Source organism: Nesoenas mayeri, assembly GCF_963082525.1.
Source record: "Nesoenas mayeri genome assembly, chromosome: 1".
In the NCBI taxonomy this organism is placed as follows: Eukaryota; Metazoa; Chordata; class Aves; order Columbiformes; family Columbidae; genus Nesoenas; species Nesoenas mayeri.
Genome location: NC_137541.1, coordinates 184,168,543 through 184,187,452, shown reverse-complemented (window position 1 = coordinate 184,187,452; position 18,910 = coordinate 184,168,543). Strand labels below are relative to the sequence as shown.

Here is an 18,910-nt window from a genome sequence, read left to right as displayed (position 1 = left end):
CTTGCTAAAATCAAGGTGAAGTGTTTCTGAATGGAAGTTATTTTGATAAAAATTAGCCTGACTTGTTTTTGAGAAATTGTGTCTGCACTTATCCCTTGATTGTGTAGGAGCTATCAAAAATGTTGTGCTAGTATGTTCTTGGGATCCTTCAGTTCTTCTTGAAGAGACTTTTTTTTTCCCCCAGGTCTTATAGAAAACCTTCTGTATCTCATTACAATAACTATCTGTAAGATTTATCCTGAGACTATAAGAGTTAGTTGAGGAAACCTAATTGGACCCAGATGACTGGAAAAAAAAATCATAATAACATGAACATGGTGTGTCATCTAAAAATTGTTTAATGCCTTCATATTTTCCTAAGCAAAGAATCTAGCTGAAGATGTCTGAATGTGTTGTGTAGCTTAAGCTGGCTATGGCCTTACCAGTACTGGCAGATGACCAAGGTGTGGAGAAAGTGACTTTTACATACAGTGGCAGGTGCCAAGTGAAAAAGGAAATTAGCCAGTTTTTTATTAAAATGAGATTCAGGTAATTTTGGTTTCGAAGTTTATGTTGACATTATAACGGCCTTCTCTGTTCAGAACTAGTGTGTTGACTCAGTGTAAACTCGCTATGTAACTGAAATTTGCACTGGGAAGAATCATTCATAACACTTGGGCGGCCAATGCCTGCTAGCAAAGCAGTGCTGTAAAAGATGGCTTAGCTAATGCAGCATATCCACATACATCTCATTAAATTGAGACTGTATGCAAGCATTCCAGTGCAGACTTTGGAGAGAGCTTTGCAGTACAAAGTGAGAATTTTAATTTTAATTTAATTCTTATAATTGTTTTTTGTAACGGGTCACAGTTTCAAGGTCATTTTATTACAGAAGCATGGTGGGGAGCAAGTCATACACTTAAGGAAATGGATTGTTCTGTGTGCAAGGAGTCTTGTATGTGCCAGTAATACATGAGTGAAAATGAGGAAGAGGAAGCCTGTGAGCTGCTAGTGACTTTTCACTGAAAACTGCATGTGCGAAGATCAGTTACACATTTAGAGAAGCCTAAGCACTGGATGTATGTCAGACTGTAAATCAAGAGTGAACAGCAGCTGCAGAACATTTAAACGCAGGAAGTTGCATTCTTCTGGAGTGGTTGCTGAACATCTTTCACTGCAGGGAGCAGAAGAAATCTGCTTTACTAAGAGATTCAGCATGTGTCCGAATTGTTGGTTTGCAGCAGTTGAACTGGTGCTTGTGGGCAACTGGTTTGCTGTGGGAACTCTGTGGCAGATATGAGGCTGTTGCTTCTGGTAAAGAATTGGGACTGAAATCTAAAGGGATGTATTTTATTAAGCTCCAACAGTGGAAAGGATAAGCTGTAATATCATTGCTTCAGTCTTCATCTTCGTGGCTAACACTGCTACCCTAGCAAGAGTATACCAAACACGGGAAATGTTTGTGTTGGTGTGACTTTAGTAATCCACCAGTGCCTCTTCAAAACAAAGAGTCATCTTCCCTTTATTCCAGCTATCCAGATGCTGTGTGTGCACCTGGCTTTTGAAGAAACAGGAAAATTGAGCATATTCTTTATCTGTTCTGGTGAAACACTATATAGTAATGGGTTTGTCTTTTGAATATACCGTAATATAAATATTAAATGAATGGATCTGATAAAGTTGCTTACATATTTGTTTTGCAAGATGGAATAAATAAAAAACCTCACAGCTTTGAACAGTAGTAAACAACTTCTGCATGGATTAGTGTGAGGTGTTTATTCTTTTGAGATTACAGACATCAAGGTGCACTTGAAACACATTCTGTGTTTCAAAATGTATTATCTCTGTTCACTATCTTCACACCACACTGCAGCTCTTCTTCAGAAAGAAGCCTTACTTTTTTTCCTTTTTTTTTTTTTTTTTTCCTTTTCCCACTTTTCTTACTTTTTGATTAGGAATTGAGCTAACAAAGCTATCTATGACATAAAAGGATAGCAGTTATCTGGCAGAATCCTGGCTGAGGCAAGGCTTGGCACTGCGAGCCAGTCAGATGATGCTCCTGGTGGTCAGGTGCCCTTTTCTGATTCCATGTTGGCCTTGCTGAACACGTGTTTTACGCATTTTGGGAACAGACTTACTAAACTTCTGGAAAGATCGTCTCTGGCTATATTGTTAGTGCAGCAATGGGCCAAAGCACATTTCTCTTGCCAGACAGACAAGATAACGATGTCAGTTCTGGTCATGCAGGCTGTCTCAGGATTTAAAATGTAAGTTTCTTGGTATAGTGTCTTTGCAAAGTCTGATTTAGAATGTTTAACACTTAATTTTAGCATTACAGAAACCAAAAGGCTGATCTGTTAGCAACAGGGACTCTGGAATTAATTGGCTAACCTAGCTGATTAGTCTCACACTAAAGGTGAGTGGGGTGGGTGAGTAATGGTTAGGATTCAGTTTAAGGTTCCATACCTGACAAAGCCTGTAAGTCCATTGCTGTGAGAGCGCCTTTCATTCTTGGGCACTTGGCCTTTGGTGAGGAGGAAGCTTGAGCTGGGCAGCTTGTATGCTCTAAGAAAGGTGATCAATGCTATGGTCATTTAGTCAGATGCCACCCTTCAGAGGAGGCCTTAACACTCCTCAGCAGAAACAGGGGATCCTGTCCTCCTTTAAGGCCTGCTAACTAACTGGAATGCTAAAAACTTCCAGGATCTCTCACAAGGTTTATTTTTTACTTTCTTGGCAAACTCCACTGCCTCTGAGAGCTCATAGACATGAGCTCATGAAAGCTCTAATTGCCAATTAAGTTAGATGCAAGGCAAAGCAATTATTTGCTAAACAAGTGGTGGATTAAGGAGCAGTGGGCATATGTCTTTTTTACCTGTTTCTCTGGCATACTGTACTTGTTGTCCCTACTCTGATCTTTCTTAAATAAGATGGCTTATATCCACAATAGCACCTAAATAAAGTAGTGAGCCTTAAGGAAAGGAGTCTGTCTTTATCTTGCTGGGAGACCTAGGGTGGGAAAAATATTTTTCTGATTCCCAGGAAGTCTGAAAATGCAAAAAAAAAAAAAAAAAGTTAAAGAAGTCCACATTTTCATGTTCAAGACAGTAAAACCTGCTTTGTTTACGTGTTTTTTCCAGTTGAATGTGAAAGTGTAACCTTTCATTCACTGTAAAGTACGTTTTGTAGGTCTAAGTCCACCAAGTTCGAAGAAACAGCTATAATCACAGGGAGACTGAAGCACTATTAGTATTTTCTTCTGGAGGATTCTCTATCCAGTGTAAGTAGCACAAATTCTTAGGAAAGAGCTTGCGTCTACTCTGCCTTAACTGATTCCTCAAATTGAAAAAAAAGACCCTAGGAGGAAAATTATGTCCTCAATGTGTTCTTCTGGAGACTTGGTGGAAAAGGGCTATGAAGAAATTCCTTGGAGGATTGCTTGAATCCATTTTAGTAAGAGCTTGCTTTGGTTAACTTAACCAGCCTCAGCCTTTGCAATCTCTGCTTGGGGCCACATGCTGGTGTACGTGTACATGTCTACTTATTTTTAGTCAACCTGCTCATCTTCCAAGATGTGCACTGGCCCAACAGGAACATTGTGACTGCTGTCTGTTGTCACAAAAATGAGTTAGCAGAGCTCAAATGTAGAGAACTAGCCCTCGTCTTCCAACTGCATATCTGTAGCTGTGCTTTTTTATCTGAAGAACAGTCTTGGAATCACTTTGATTTGATTGCCTTTGGATGCAAGGGACATAGTTCACTGAGCATGTAGGATGTAATTTTGATATCCATGGATTGTAGGATCATCAGATTGACCTGTTCAGCCTTTTTACAGTTCGGGTTTATTTTTTTTAAATCTCCATAGGTGCTAATCAGTTCTAAGACAGTGAGTAGAGCCAACTAATAGTCCTTTCCCAACCATTAAAGAAATGGAATCTTCCCCAAGGTTCATATCCAAAAGCTGTTACTAAATTTACTCAGACTAGATAGGCCACCTGTGAAAACTTTGATTTGGAGGGTATTCAGTAGAGGTTTTCAGAGCATCCCTTTACCACGATGAGGTTGGAGTGGTAGGCATTTTCTTTTTCTTCATGACAGACTGTGGCAGGTGCTCTCGCTCCCCAAAACCAAAATTGGACATTACATGTAAGTGAAACCTAGAAGTTCAGCTCAATCTGTCGAAACCATGGTAGCTTAAAAGGGACATCTGGACAACCTGAATCTACCTCCATCACTGGCCTGATCCTTTAGTCTTTCCTAGGATGTAAGAGCAGATGAAAGAACTGCTGCTTTTCACCTGTGAATAAAGCTAATGCTGGATGGCACTTCAGTTCCTAATGTTGAGATGTTCTTTAAGTTCTACTCTTTGTCCTCAGAGGACTCAAACATAAATATCGTAACTTCATATCAAAAGAACTTCATCCTACTGGTTGCTGAGTTCCTAAGCCTCTCCCTGATCTGAAGCAGCATTTAATAATGGTGTTTGCTACCTGAAGGCAAAGATTTTGTGTATTTCTTTTCTCTTGTGATCTTGAATCTTCCCAACAGAGTTGAGACTCTTCACAGAGTTATCCCATGTGGCAAATGCTGAAAACCATGTATAAATTTATGCTTAACACCTTTGACCACTCCATTAGCATATCCTATTGGTCATGTGCTATAGTACTAAAGTGGAATGTTGCGCAGAGCTGATGAACATCCTTGTTGCTCACAAGGATTCTTCTTCTGTTAATCACGTTGTCTTTGAAACTTGTTTGCATTGATAGGAACTTTTTAAAATCCTGTGGCCATCTTCCAAGAAGGTAAGCAAGAAGTACCAGGATCTGCAGGGTTTGCATATTTACTGTTCAAGTAGCCTGACCTTCCCACTGTCAGTGAAGCAAACAATGGGTATCTGTCATCAAAAACTCTCAGCAGATCGTCATACTCATGGTATCATTCCTGTTGTTTCTAACCATTCAGCATTTTTGCCTGGCAAATGTGTCCACATACCTTTCGTTCATACTGAAACCTCTGTAGACAGTGTTCGTAGGATCTCTACCAGAATGTGGACGTGCTTATAACCAGCTGTTTGTGAACTTTCAGACTTGGTTGTACATATCATGCATGGTTCAAGCAGTGGTTGAGGATCTTCACTTTTGAAGGACAGCTTCTCAGTTTTGTTGGTGACAAGGTCTTAGCCTTCATCAGGGATTCCAGTCTGAGACCTCTCTCTTGGAAAGGGCTCTCTCACCATGCTTTGAACAGGATGGCTGTATCCAAGTGTGCTCATTTGGTTTCATTTTCACCACAGGAGCCTGCAGAAGAGGCCGGTGCTGTGATTTAGGCAAAAACTTTTTAGTTTGTCACAGTATGGTCATGCTAAGCTGCAAATCATATTCTGTTACCTCATGCAGGGGGGTGGGATTTGTCTGTCAAGTTACTGCATACAGTGGTTTAGCTGTCCAGGAATTGGATGCTTCTCCAAACAAACAGAACTGTTTCAAATAGCCTTAGGGCCACTTCTTAGGACCGGAAGGTTCTGTGAACATTTTGACTTTATAAGAAATGCTAATAAGGATAGCTTTTACCTAGTAAGAAAGTTTTAGTGCTTTTGAATTAGCGCTAGCTTCTCTGCTTCAGGCTGTTGTAAAAGCTCCTTTAGGTGTGTTTCTGACAGTTGTTTTTCAGCCCAACCATCTGCAAACAGTGAGTAGCTACAGGAACATTCTTGCTTGCTCATACTTTCCGGGGCTAAGGTCATTTTTTGTGGCACCACATGACTGACAACCTGAAAACGTTGTCTGCATTCACAGAAATTCTAGCATCAACTTGTGGTCAATTATGTCCTGTGAAGTTCAGCTGTATCTCCTAAGGAGGGTAAAATATCTTGGTATTAGAATACACTTGCTTACTCATATTTGTTTTGGTCAACATTAACATTAGGAAGCATCCTCCTAGGCATGCTCATGTTGCTAAAGGAATTGGATGGTTGTGTATACAGGTATAAAGGCTCTCTAAGGAGCTATTAACTTGCTTGCTGGAACAAGTGAGAACTGGGCTCTTGGTTGGCTCAGTTATGGTGTCTATTATGGCCATTGTTAACAACCAGCTACAATTAGAAGGCTTTTCAGTGTTGCTGTCTTATGGTGCTGAGATTTCTAATTAGTCTGATGCAGTTTTTCTCTTGCCAATGGGCCATGTCTCACAGTGGAATTTAAACCTAGATTATATATGTTTGGTGGCCAGACTTTGAAAGGTTGTTCCTTTGTTATGATCTTCACCGATCGGTGGCCTCCCAGTGGGATGGCTCTGTTCCTGATAGCGGCAGAACAGTTAGGTGGATCTCTGCTTTATTTTACCTCTCAGCATGCTGCTGCCATTAGGAAGGAGAACAGTCCTTCAGTATCTGTTCACCTGGGGATTCAAGGGACTCTCCTCCAGGGAAGTTGAATTTTTGTGAGGAATACTGCTTGGAGATACCCACTGCCTCAGTGTAGGTATGGACAGTTCCTTGAAGTAGAGAGGCAAGTTACTGTTTTCCTGCTGTTCTTCTGTAAATATGTGTTCATTTACAACTTGCCCTCCTTTCTTCTTTGTCCAAGTTCCTGAGAGATTTCTACCAAAAAAAGTGTTCATCACCAATTCTGTAGCCCCAAGCAGAGACAATTTGTACATGCCCCTCTAAATACTACTCAAGGGAATTATTTCAGCTAACAGTACTTGAGTGATTAACCATGAAGTGTGTATCAGATAATGGTTACAGGCAGGTAGTCTTTCTGAAGATCTTTGGGTGAAGTGGCATGAAATAATCCAGTGCTTTGTCCACTGGTATGCTCCAGACTTTCTGCCTCGTGTTTGTGGAAGGTGATTTTCTAGCTATTTGGCTGCAGAAGGCCATGCGGCTCATTCCTGTCATTCTGAGAGGATGCTGTTCGGTCACCTATAGTGGGACTCTTGCTTTGTTCCAGCTATATTCCAGCCACTGCCATCCTGGTATTTTGGGATGTTTGAGAGAGGATCTCAAGATATACCTTCATTCTTGCTCTCTGGAGTAACTGGATATAATAGCCCTTATGTTACACTCTAGTGGAGGCACAACCCTGACAAACCCTTATCACTCAGAATGATGTGATTGTGTATCTTGAAGAGAGGGATACACATTCAGTACCACAGTTGTTGCAGTCTGACTTTGCTTTTTGAATCCAAAAACTTGGAGATCTTTCAAGCTAGAAAATGCATGATATGGTTTCAACTGTTAATGGTTAATGTCTTTTGGGGATGAAAAGTATTGAGGGTGGAACATGCACGATAGATGCAGCCCACATCTATGTGAATATCTAATATTCTTATCCATTTTAATAATGTGATCTTCATTCCAAATGGATGCCATCTATTTAATTTCAACAAAACTGAGAAGGCTTTGGCCTTGTTTAAGTTTCCACATATGACAGCAGTGGAGTAATATCCCTTTAAATGGCTTTTGCTTATCCTCTGCATTTTGGACACACTTCAGTCAAAGCTCCCCAAAGTGCATCCATTCTGTGCAAACATAGGTTCTTTTGTGGGGAGCAACACAGAATGGTAGTGTACCAGTTTCTCTCACAGAATGGTTGGGATTGGAAGGGACCTCTGGAGATCATCTCGTCCAACCCACCAGCTAAAGCAGGTTCACCAAAGCAGGTTGCACAGGAATGTGTCCAGGTGGGTTTGAATGTCTCCAGAGAAGGAGACTCCACAACCTTTCTGAGCAGCCTGTTCTAGTGCTCTGACACCCTCGAAGTAAAGAAGTTTCTCTACATGTTTAGATGGAACCTCCTGTGCTTCAGCCTGTGGCCGTTTCCCCTCATCCTATTGTTGGGCACCACTGAAAGGAGTCTGGTCCCATCCTCTTGACACCCACTCTTGAGATATTTATAAACATCGACGAGATCCCTTCTCGGCCTTTTCCAGGCTGAACAGACCCAGCTCTCTGTCTTTCTTCATGATCTCATAGCCTGCCACTGGACTCCCTCCAGTAATTCCTTGTCCTTCTTGAACTGGGGAGCCCAGAACTGGACACAGTACTCCAGATGTGGCCTTACCAGGGCAGAGTAGAGGGGGAGGAGAACCTTGCTCAACCTGCTGGTCACACTTTTCCTAGTGCACCCCAGGATACTGTTGGCCTTCTTGGCCACAAGGGTACATTACTGACTCATGGTTGACCTGCTGTCCACCAATGTGCCCAGGTTCTTCTCTGCAGCACTGCTTTCCAGGAGGTCGACCCCTAATCTGTACTGGTACCTGGGGTTATTCCTCCCCAGGTGCAGGACCCTACGCTTGCCCTTGTTAAACTTCATTAGATTCTGCTCTGCCCAGTCCTCCAGCCTGTCCAGGTCTCGCTGAATGGCAGCACAGCCTTCTGGTGTGTCAGCCCTTCCTCCCAGTTTGGTATCATCAGCAAACTTGCTGAGGGTGCGCTCAGTCTCTTCATCCAGGTCATTGATGAACAGGTTGAACAGGACTGGACCCCGTACTGACCCCTGCGGAGCCCCACTAACTACAGGCCTCCAATCAGACTCTGCACCATTGATCACAACCCTCTGAGCTCTGCCATCCAGCCAGTTCATGTTCCATGTCATTGTGCACTTGTCCAACCCACACTTTCTAAGCTTACCTATGAGTATGTTGTGGGTGACATAATTCTCCCCAAATAAGGGGACAGTTCTGTAAGGTCAGAGGATTCGGTGGTGAGGGAATCTGCTAATACAATGATGTGAAACACCTAAATGGGAGAATCTGCTGTTTGGGCACATAAAAAGCTTTTTCTTTTTTTAATTACACAATAAATGTGAAAATATCAAATGAGATGTGACATTTCCTAACTAGAATTTTCTTTTCAGTAAATTCAATTAAAATAGTTTAGTAATAGTATGTTCTTAGTTAGTCAATAGTTTAGTTAATAGTAAGTTCTTGAGCAATCAATTTCATCATCTTTTGAATCGAAGAATCTGCAAGAGGCCAGCATCTAAAAGACTTTTCTACAAAAATTTAAAAGTAAAGATCACCTGTCCTAATTGCAAGATCTTGCAAAACACATAGTTGAGTGCTGCTGATACTGAAAAAATTGTTTGAGAAACAAATATCACCAACTGAATCTGTGAATAACAATTCTTACAAGAACCATATTTTTCAAAAACTCTGCAAATCTCTTTCCCTGACTTTTATGAGCATGAGATGTATAAAATTCAACCAAATACCTCAGGCAGAGCAGAGCAGAACTGGGAAAAACCTGCCTTGTACCACGGTAGTTTACTGATATTGACTTGGAAGGGTCAAGTTTCTTTGTCATTGATCTAATATGGATCATTTGACTTGGTCCAGCATACAGCTGGTGATGGTTCTGCACTAAGACCACAATTCCTTCAGGCTGCACCTTTTCAGTAGCCAGGGAACATCTGTGGGACCTGCCATCCTCCTAAATAAATATGTAAATTCCTGTATGTTCATGCATGTATTGACTTGCTCATGCCCATGAACTGTGGTGATACCTCTAGGTGGGAAGAGGAGGACAGTTGACTCAAGACAGGGCCTTCCTCTAGCTTCAGTCCCTTGTCCCGAGACTGGCTTGTTTTACCCTGGCAGCACAGCTGATCCTGGGGGAGCCATTCATCCGAGGTGGGCAGGAGGCCCTTCCTCCCTGAGGAGATGCGTGTAGTAGCCCTGCGCTGGAGAAAGCTGATCTGAGCATAGGCCTCTGGAAATTTGGTCCAGTCCTTGTAGTTGCCAAAGTATAGGCTACCGTTTAGATGAACAGTAGGAAAAGGAATTGTACTTGAGCAAAGCCAGATAGATTTGGTTTGAATGAAGTTTCCTCATTAGGGATGTTCCTTTTCCCGAGGTTCCCCACAGCAGAGACTCAGGCACGGATTCCAGAAAGTCTTCTAAAACAAATAATTTATTCACAAGGTACAGCGTAGAGCAGCTCGAGCTGGGGGGCCTCCTGAAGAGGGACCCTCAGCAGAACAAAAACTTGGATGATTATAGCCCTGCAATCCAAGCCTCCCCCACTGCCCGATGTGGCACTCCAGGCCAATTGCAAAATTAGAGTCTGGGGTCTCCCTGTTCTTCATTTTCATCAGGTGGGCTGTCAGTCAAAGGCCTGACCTGTACCTGCAGCTGAAGAAAAAGTTCTGGGCAAACTGAAACATTCTTCTGGTTTATCTTCTGTGTTAGACACAGTTCTGTTCCTTTACTTATCTCCAGGGATGCAGCTCCCCTCATCTTCTAGCCTGAAGACTCTGAGGCCTTTTTTATTTAATGAAGCAGAAAGTTTCAAAGGTTCACAGCTTGCAGAAATTACACAAAGCAAATTTTACCTATGCTAAGAGAATTCTATATAAGCACTTTCTAAACAAGTTCCACAAGAAGCAGTATACCAAATAATTCATTAAGCCAAGGCAGTCTATTCCCTAGCACTTCTTTGCTTAAAATGGCAGTGCCATGTACTGAGTGTGGAAAATCAAATATATTCTAGGACTTTATAGTGAAAGCATCCCCCAGTGTGTACCTGTCTGATGCAGTTTGTCTGCGCAACACTGTTTAACTGCCTGCTCATTTCCATCTTCCTTCTCTCCAAAACCACTTGACAACAAAATATGTTGTCCGTATGGACGTGCTCTGAGTATGCTGCCATTATTAATATATTGCTTGAGAGCCTTTCAAACTGAGGCTGGAAAAGTTGTTTTAAATTATTTTTAAAACGTCTACTTTTAAAATGTCTGAAAAATAAGCAGGTCCTAGAAGTTTTGGATGTCATGTTGCTCTTTTTTTCTAAAATAAAATATATATTTATATATTACAAGCAAGGCATGGTATAGTATGGTCTCTATAATCAGTACTGTTTGGTTGTCAGATAATTGTTTGAGACTGAAAAGCCTGGTTTTCCTTGTTAGTATATTTGTTTTAGGTGTTACAGCTATTTTTTACACATTTTTCAATGTTTTTCTTCATTAGAGATTAAAATCTGAATGTGCTTATTAAAAACAAAAACAAAACCACAAAAAGGTATTTAGCTATATATGTGCTGCATCATAATCTTAAATTGCCTGTTCGATCCTTGATTGTACCTCTAGACATATCAAGCAAAAGATAAAGTCTAAAATTTAGAAAACTTTGCTTCATGCGTTTGGAATAATAGCTTTAGTACATTTTAAATTTGTGAAAACACGCATCTGGTTACAGTTACAATTGATGATTTGATTACTTTTTAAATTAGGGCTTTAAGTGTTCAAATATTCTAATTAAGCAAGGTAGAAATGTTAAATGGGTACTCTACCACTGAGAAGGTAATTTTTTTCTTCAGTAGTTCCTTAAAGGAGCTAAGGCTAGAGGATGCTTTATTTTGAGTTAGAAATCAGGCTAACAGTGTAAATGGGAAATATTTATTACAAATGTCAATGTACATGGATTGTGCTACTTTACACACAAGATGAAAATACATGTAACCAGGGAACTTTGAAGTAGGTTTAGCTGAAAACTAATCTGACACTGGAAAATAATTTCTGTTATGTGTGGCTAAATGTTAATGTCTTGCAGATCTATGTGTATGGTAAATGTCTGTTACAAAATTGATCCCCAAACTATAAGTTTTAATTGATTCAAATGTCATGGGTTGTCATAGTTCTGTGATTAACAAGCTTATAGATTCTTACAGCTGAAATACTACAAATTCTATTTGCAGTTACAAATGTATTTTTAAAAATAGCAGCCTTGTCTTAACTTTTATTTTGAAAGGGGCCATTATATCATCACCCTGTAGTAATAAGCATTGTGTCTTTTTTGTCATTCTGTTACAGAACAAAAGAGACGAACATCTTTTGAAAAAAAGAAATGTTCCCCAAGAAGAAAGTTTAGAAGATTCTGATGTTGATGCTGACTTCAAAGCAGTAAGCTCCTTATTTTTAAAACTTTGATAGTGTCTCAAAACATTGTAAAGTAGAATTACGAACTGATACTCTGTTAAAATCAGTTTGGTTGTATTAAATGTTTAAAAATAATATAATTTAGCAACAAAATTACTAAAACTTTTTTTTTTCTTTTCAAGCAAAATGTAACGCTAGAAGCTATATTGCAGGTATGTTATGTTTAGCTATTTTTTTTTAATTAGAAGTGTGTATTTTGTGCATTTTTAGGTTTTATTTATTTTTTATTTATTTATTTATTTTTAGAACGCCACAAGTGACAACCCAGTGATCCAACTGAGTGCTGTCCAGGCTGCAAGGTAAAAATAAAGAATGGCACAGAGATATATTTCCCACACGTTTTTCATTATGAAAGTTACTTATTTACTTCTATGTTTAATTTCACAGAAAACTCCTATCCAGCGACAGAAATCCACCTATTGATGACTTAATAAAATCAGGAATTTTACCTATTCTGGTAAAATGCCTAGAAAGGGATGATAAGTAAGTATACTTTGAAAAATGTTTATCCTTACTGAAAATCTGCATCCAAAAAAACCCCCTCGTTATTTCAAATGAAACTGAGGATTCATAGCACCATATAATCTGACCCAGTTGACCACATTTCATGATGATAAACCATAAATTCTCCAGGAGTATTTATTCTGCCACAGAAATGTCAATGTAGTTTTTAGAGCTTGCATGAGCATATCCAGCTACTGGAGAAAACCCTACTAAATTTCTCATTGGTTTTGAATATTTTTAATAAACCTGTCTCAGACTTACTGCATGTATTTGTGTGAAGGCAGAGAATGTGGCTGGTTGTGAACAGGGCACTACTCTTTTCCAGAGCACACTTGTCATCTTTTTCATTAAGGTTATTAGCTTAAGTTTCTAGCTGCTTGCGTTCTCAATGCAAGGTGGGTTTCCTGCTGGCTCTGTGCTGCTCCCTCCTGTGATGGTACAACACAGCGAACATGCTCTCTCTCATGATTCTGTGCTTGAAAACAAGCTTCAGTAGAGGAGGTAGAGAACACGGAGCATGTACTTGTAAGAATTCAATGACATGTAAGAAAAATGCCGTATTCTACAATCTGTGAGCCCCTTATTCAGATAGATGGGAACTAACACATTTGAGGTAAATGTTTTAGCTTGTCTTTGGTATCAGGCAACCATACATATGTTTACAGCATTTCCATTTTCAAGGTGATTTCTGCAGCCACGAGGGCTATGAACTTAAGAATGCAAATTGGCATATTGAGTATAATTTGGTGGTTGCAAAACATCAAGCATGAGTAGCTTTTTTTTTTAGGTTGTTTAACAAAACAGTTGCCTAGAAGGCAGCTGGCAATAATGTTCAAATCAGGATAGGATTTAAAAATGGGTCATGAATGCCGGTTTGCTCTAGAAGTAGATGGTTCAGTGCTGTGAAGAATTATTTTAATTTGAATTTTCAGTCTAGTTTTTGGATGGTTTATGTATGTTAAATAAGCCTTTCAGAATTGAACCGAACTGAACATTTTCTGAAGCAATCCTTTTAATTGTGATTGCTATATAATATTTAGCAGAGGTAAATTCTGCAAAGACTTTGTATAGCAGATTGTTAAAGCTGCTGTTTATGTTATAAGGGAAAGCTTATAGCAAGAGGGAGAAAAGAAGGACCGACCTAGAACTAGAATTTTAATGCATTTGATCCTGGAATCTACAGGTTTATAGATAGCTGCTGACAGGTGCTATTTGTTTTTACAAATCCTTATTTACACATCTTGGGCCCTCCTATCTGTTTCTTATCCAATTTCATCCCCAATAAAACCTTACAATGCTTTGGAAGATAACGTACAAAAAAAAGCTTAAAGGAAGCAGATGTTATGGCTATATCCAAAACATAATTGATAGAGATCCAAAAAAGCATGCAAATGAAAAATAGTCACCTAACAGTAAATATTCTTTGCTCCTCCCAGAGGCTGACACCTTACTGTTATGCTAACCACCATAAGCTGTAAACTCTTTTATAGCTTCTAGAACTCTTAAGCTTGATCATGAGCTTGAGACCAGTTTTCATGCAAACTGTTTTACTAAACTGCTGTTGGCACAGGCAACACATGACAGGCATCTTGGAAGAGATGTTCCCCCAGCTTTCGTAATATTTGTGACTAATTTTATCTGCATTTAATAAGTCAGTTTTAATACAGGTATCATGCTGCCTTTTGATACTGATGCTTGATCTTTTCCCCTGTCTGAGATGGAGCAGAAAAATGTCTTTATCCCAGTATACCAGCTTACACTTGATATGGGATGTCATGTCAGAAGGGCCAAGTTTTTGTTAGTTATGGTCAGACATGGTTAATTTATTGAGAAGTCCTAATGGCAGCCAGAGAGCTGCACTTTCTTCACTAAATATGGATGGCATTTGGATCAGCTGAATGTGGAGAGGTCTGTGATACCCATTAGAGAGGCATAATTAAATTTTATGATGAGGAGTGCTAGAAATCTTTCATACAGGAGATAATTAGTTGACTAGAGCAGTGGTCAGCTTCACTGGTGGGTGTGTGCTTCAACAAGTATTACTGTTTTTATTTTTTTAGCTACTAATAGGAAGTCAGAATGATGGATGGTTTACAAAAGGTCATAGAATCTGGTATCTTTTCTTTTTTTCCCCTGACAGCTTTTTCCTCTGAAATGTCTAGGCTTAGTGGTTTTTTTAAAAAACTGCTTAAATGTAGAGCGTCTCAGAGTGGATACAGCTATTAATACTGAAATGAACCATAAAATAATCAGCAGATCATGTTTCAACTTATTACTGTATAATTATTTCATTACAGTCCTTCATTACAATTTGAAGCTGCATGGGCATTGACTAACATAGCATCAGGCACTTCTGCACAGACTCAAGCTGTTGTACAGTCTAGTAAGTATTACAATTTGGTTTTGGGGGGGTGGTTGATATTGTGGGTAAAAGCGAAGAAGGGATATTTGGATAACGAATGTTATCCAAACTATTAAAATAAGAAATGCATGGCTCTTGTATTTTTCAAAAAGTTTCTACATTGTTTTTAAACATTAATCTGTTTGTCACTAACAATTAATATTAAGGCTCCCAGACCTGATTTTCCTATAAAGAAGATAGAGAATGACAGATGATAGGAGTATGACAAAAAATGTTAGTCCTTTCTAATTCTTATTTCTGGAGTGTTGTACCGTTAATTTCCCTATGGCTAAAACTTATGTTAGGAAGTAATTCTTTTCTACCTCAAAAGTATGTTCATCAGTGTTGTTGAAGTTGTTAATAGGCTGCTCATTTAAATACAGATTTAAGAAAATTACCATTCTTTCCTTGACCATATGATTAATATCTCCTGTGCACACCATGTTTGTTGTGCTGCCTTTGTTTCTTGCATAACCAGCCAGTGAGATTTCCATTGTGAAAAGAGATAGGAAATAAACAGTAAAGTTAATTGAAGATAAATTATTCAAAATACTTTTTCAGGATTTTATATATAGATTTTTTTGTATCAGCACGCTTATCTTAAAACTATCACCTTTATGCTGAATACAACAGGAGACTATCTCTAAGCAAATATGTAATAAATTGTTTTGGCTTATTCATATTCACTATTTTTATATGGGAAAATGGTGACTTAGTTCTTTGATTTATTTTTTAAGTGTATGAACCTACCTTTCAAATAAAAATGCTGTTTTGTATGTTTTAATAGCTAATGAATTATGTCACTAATTGTTAGATTCTGTATATTTCAAATACTGGAGCAATAGAATAAGAATGCTAATACAAATGATCTTTGAATAAAAATCCAAAACCTTTAAAAAAAAATTGACATCTTGAATTTGTTTAAAAAAATCCTGATGTGATTTGGGCAACTCTGTTTTTAGATTGTTTTTCTGTTGTCTAAATAACTTTGAAAATCTATTTCTGAGTTTTTTCATGCCTCCCAGCTTGTTCATTAGTTAGTCATTATCTTCCTTTTTCAAGTTCCATAGTGTTATCATATTTGAATGAATGAATCTAATGAAAAGGATTCAAAGAGAAAATCTAGAAAAAAATCTTATAGGGAAAATTAAAAATTAGGATGAAAATATGTATAGCACAGCCAAAAGTGTTGCTGTTACCTGAAGAATTACTAGAAGTTCAGGCTGGGGTATCTCTCTCCCAAAAATCTGTTTAGCTCATGCTTGAAAAAAAAGAAAATATGATAAAATGACTTTAGAGAGGCAAAAAGCATTTTCCAAGTTTTACTCCAAAAGACAAAATGAAAGGAGTTTAGTCTAAAAGTGTCTCTGTTTTGGCTGGAAGATGAGTAAGGGAAAGCAGCCTCTCAGCGCTACTCCCTTCAGATAAGGGATGGTTTGAGGAAACAAAGCAATGGGCCCTTGCAGCTGTAGGAGAGGCTGGTGTGGCCTAAATACAAAAGAAGAAAATAAAAAAATACAAAAGATTGCCTCCTGCAATCAAGAGGGACAGATGGCCATTGGAAGGCCCAGCGAAAGAGGCGAAGTACTATACACACAGAATAGATGTTGGCAGGAGCCAGTGTGGAGCAGAAGTAATTCATTTTTTGAGACAAGGAGATAACCTGCACCTCGTGCTTTCTCCAACCGTCCTTCTGCCTGAGTGCTGATATGAAATAATTTCATTTGTACTTTTGAAAGCATACCAGGATTGCAATCTCATATAAACTACATACTTGACTCTCCTGTCTGAAATATGTTGAATACAGTGAAGTGTAATCTCAGTAATCGCTGAGAAGCAAGCTGGAATATTCCACTTGAGCCAATAGAAGTGGGATGATTGTTACAAGAACAGTGAGAGTGTTCTTAAGCAACGGTGTGTTGCCGTCACTCTCAACTTGTCAGTTGTAGGCAATTGCTGAATTACTCATCTAGGGTGGGGAAGGAATTTTAGGTTGTCTTTATTCTTCATTGCTCTCTATTTTCCAGGAAAATACATGAAGGATTTTTGGCTCATTATCACATGTTAAATTATCAACAGAACGTTGATTCACAGTTGCTCACAAATTGTCTTGCAATTTTTTTAAATTTCTAAAGCTATTTCTGAAGCTATTTTTATGAGAAAAACTACTCTTTCCTTCAACATTGTATAAATTGATCTATTTTACTTTGCTTAGAAAGGCTATAGCACGAGTATGATCATATATAGATTTAAAAAATTGCTGCAAGAATTACTGTCTTTCAGACAGTTGTCTGAAGGAAAGTAGTGCATGGGAATAGTAGAGGGATGGTTTCGTAGCTCTATTAAATGTATTGAATTTAGCAGAGACTGAGATCTAAAATCAGTACCACTTCCTTAATTTGGTATGTTGCCTGCGTTGTATAAGAGCAAATTAAAACGTGTCTTAGGAGTGGCAGATGGATCTAAATCTTCACTGCATGTGGAAACTAACTATAGCCACCTCTTGGAAAGGAGGCTGTTTTCTTAAAGTCAAGATTTGAAGCACGTTTGCATGAGTAGGCATGTCATTCTGTTAGGTATGTAGCATGGTCCTGGATAACTGGAAAATGTGAATTTCCAGGACACAAAACCCAGCACCTACATGCTTGAGGCTCTTGCATATCACTTTGAGGAATATGGGGAAACGTTTTTAATGTGGGGAGCATTGTTGTTTGAGTTTCTTGTTCTCAAATCTGTATTTCCCCTCTCTGGATAAATATAGAAATGTTTAACTGAGGGGTTTTTTATGCTCTTCATAATAGAAGCATGTATTAGGTATGGTAGAGAAAGTGTTTTGTATTAATCAATTGAAAGTATTGTGCATATACCATATTCTGGTAAAAACAAATCCAATTTTTGCATTCTGCAGATGCAGTACCCCTCTTCTTGAGACTACTTCATTCACCACACCAGAATGTTTGTGAGCAAGCTGTCTGGGCTCTCGGAAATATTATAGGTAACTCTTTTTGTTATAATGATCTGAATTCAGGGAGCGTTTCATTTTAGAATTTGACTTTTTGAACATTGGCATTATCATATGAGACTATGTTTCCTCTAAATTCTGTGGCTTAATATGATTTTTCATGTGGCTAGAATTATATATGTACGTCCTATTTTTTCTGAAGAAATAGTATCACTTCCTACACAAAATATTAACAGGATAAATTTTGTGTTTCATAAAATATACATACATATCTGCGCGTATGTATATTTAATTGAACACGACCTTTTAGTAGTAGATTATTGGTGAGGAAACATAGAATTTCAGTATCCCAACCTGCCATTGCATACATTTCAAGATTTTCCATTTTTAATGTAATTTCTTTTACAACAATTTTCATTTCTGTAGGTGATGGTCCTCAGTGTAGAGATTATGTCATATCACTGGGAGTTGTCAAACCTCTTCTGTCCTTCATCAATCCCTCCATTCCCATCACCTTCCTTCGGAACGTCACATGGGTCATTGTAAATCTCTGCAGGAATAAGGACCCCCCACCGCCTATGGAGACAGTTCAGGAGGTAAATAAAGAATTATGAGACAGATAATTTTTTATACTGTGGGCTAGAGGCCAAATGTTTTACATTGTCACACTATGAATTTATGCATGTTTTTTTGCCAGTATCTTGTGCCACTAACCAGTTGTTAAATGAAGTAATTTGACCAATTTGATACTTCTTACCAAGGTTGTAATGAAGGTATTTGTAACATCTGAAACTGAGTAAGACTGAAAAGCCATATATTTAAATGGACAAAACAAAACATTAATGCACTAGAAAGTGTTAACATACTCAACATTCCATTTTTTTTTCCAAAAAAGGCTAAGAACGTGATATAGAAGTATTCAAATATTGTTTTCAGTAAGAGAAAATGTAAGTAAGCTAGTGAATATAGTTTGTTTTGACTAGCTGTGAACATGCAATGTCAAGTCCTCAAGAAGAGAAGCATCTGAAAATCCTTTTACGCTGGTGAACAGAGCAAATGCAGTTTATAGAGTAGGCACAGCTAGTAAAGAGGTGCTATTTGACTAGAACTGTAGTTGTATGT

The 18,910-nt window shown here is 38.5% G+C and overlaps 1 protein-coding gene across 1 annotated transcript in view; it reads left to right on the top strand.

Annotated features, from left to right (window-relative positions):
• Positions 1-18,910, top strand: part of KPNA3 (karyopherin subunit alpha 3) — a 54,826-nt gene that overhangs the window by 22,211 nt on the left and 13,705 nt on the right. The window contains exons 3-9 of the mRNA XM_080356329.1: positions 11,796-11,885; positions 12,044-12,073; positions 12,168-12,220; positions 12,309-12,404; positions 14,723-14,808; positions 17,735-17,821; positions 18,215-18,384. Of these exons, the coding sequence (XP_080212455.1) occupies positions 11,796-11,885; positions 12,044-12,073; positions 12,168-12,220; positions 12,309-12,404; positions 14,723-14,808; positions 17,735-17,821; positions 18,215-18,384 (612 nt within the window). The remainder of the gene's footprint in view (positions 1-11,795; positions 11,886-12,043; positions 12,074-12,167; positions 12,221-12,308; positions 12,405-14,722; positions 14,809-17,734; positions 17,822-18,214; positions 18,385-18,910) is intronic.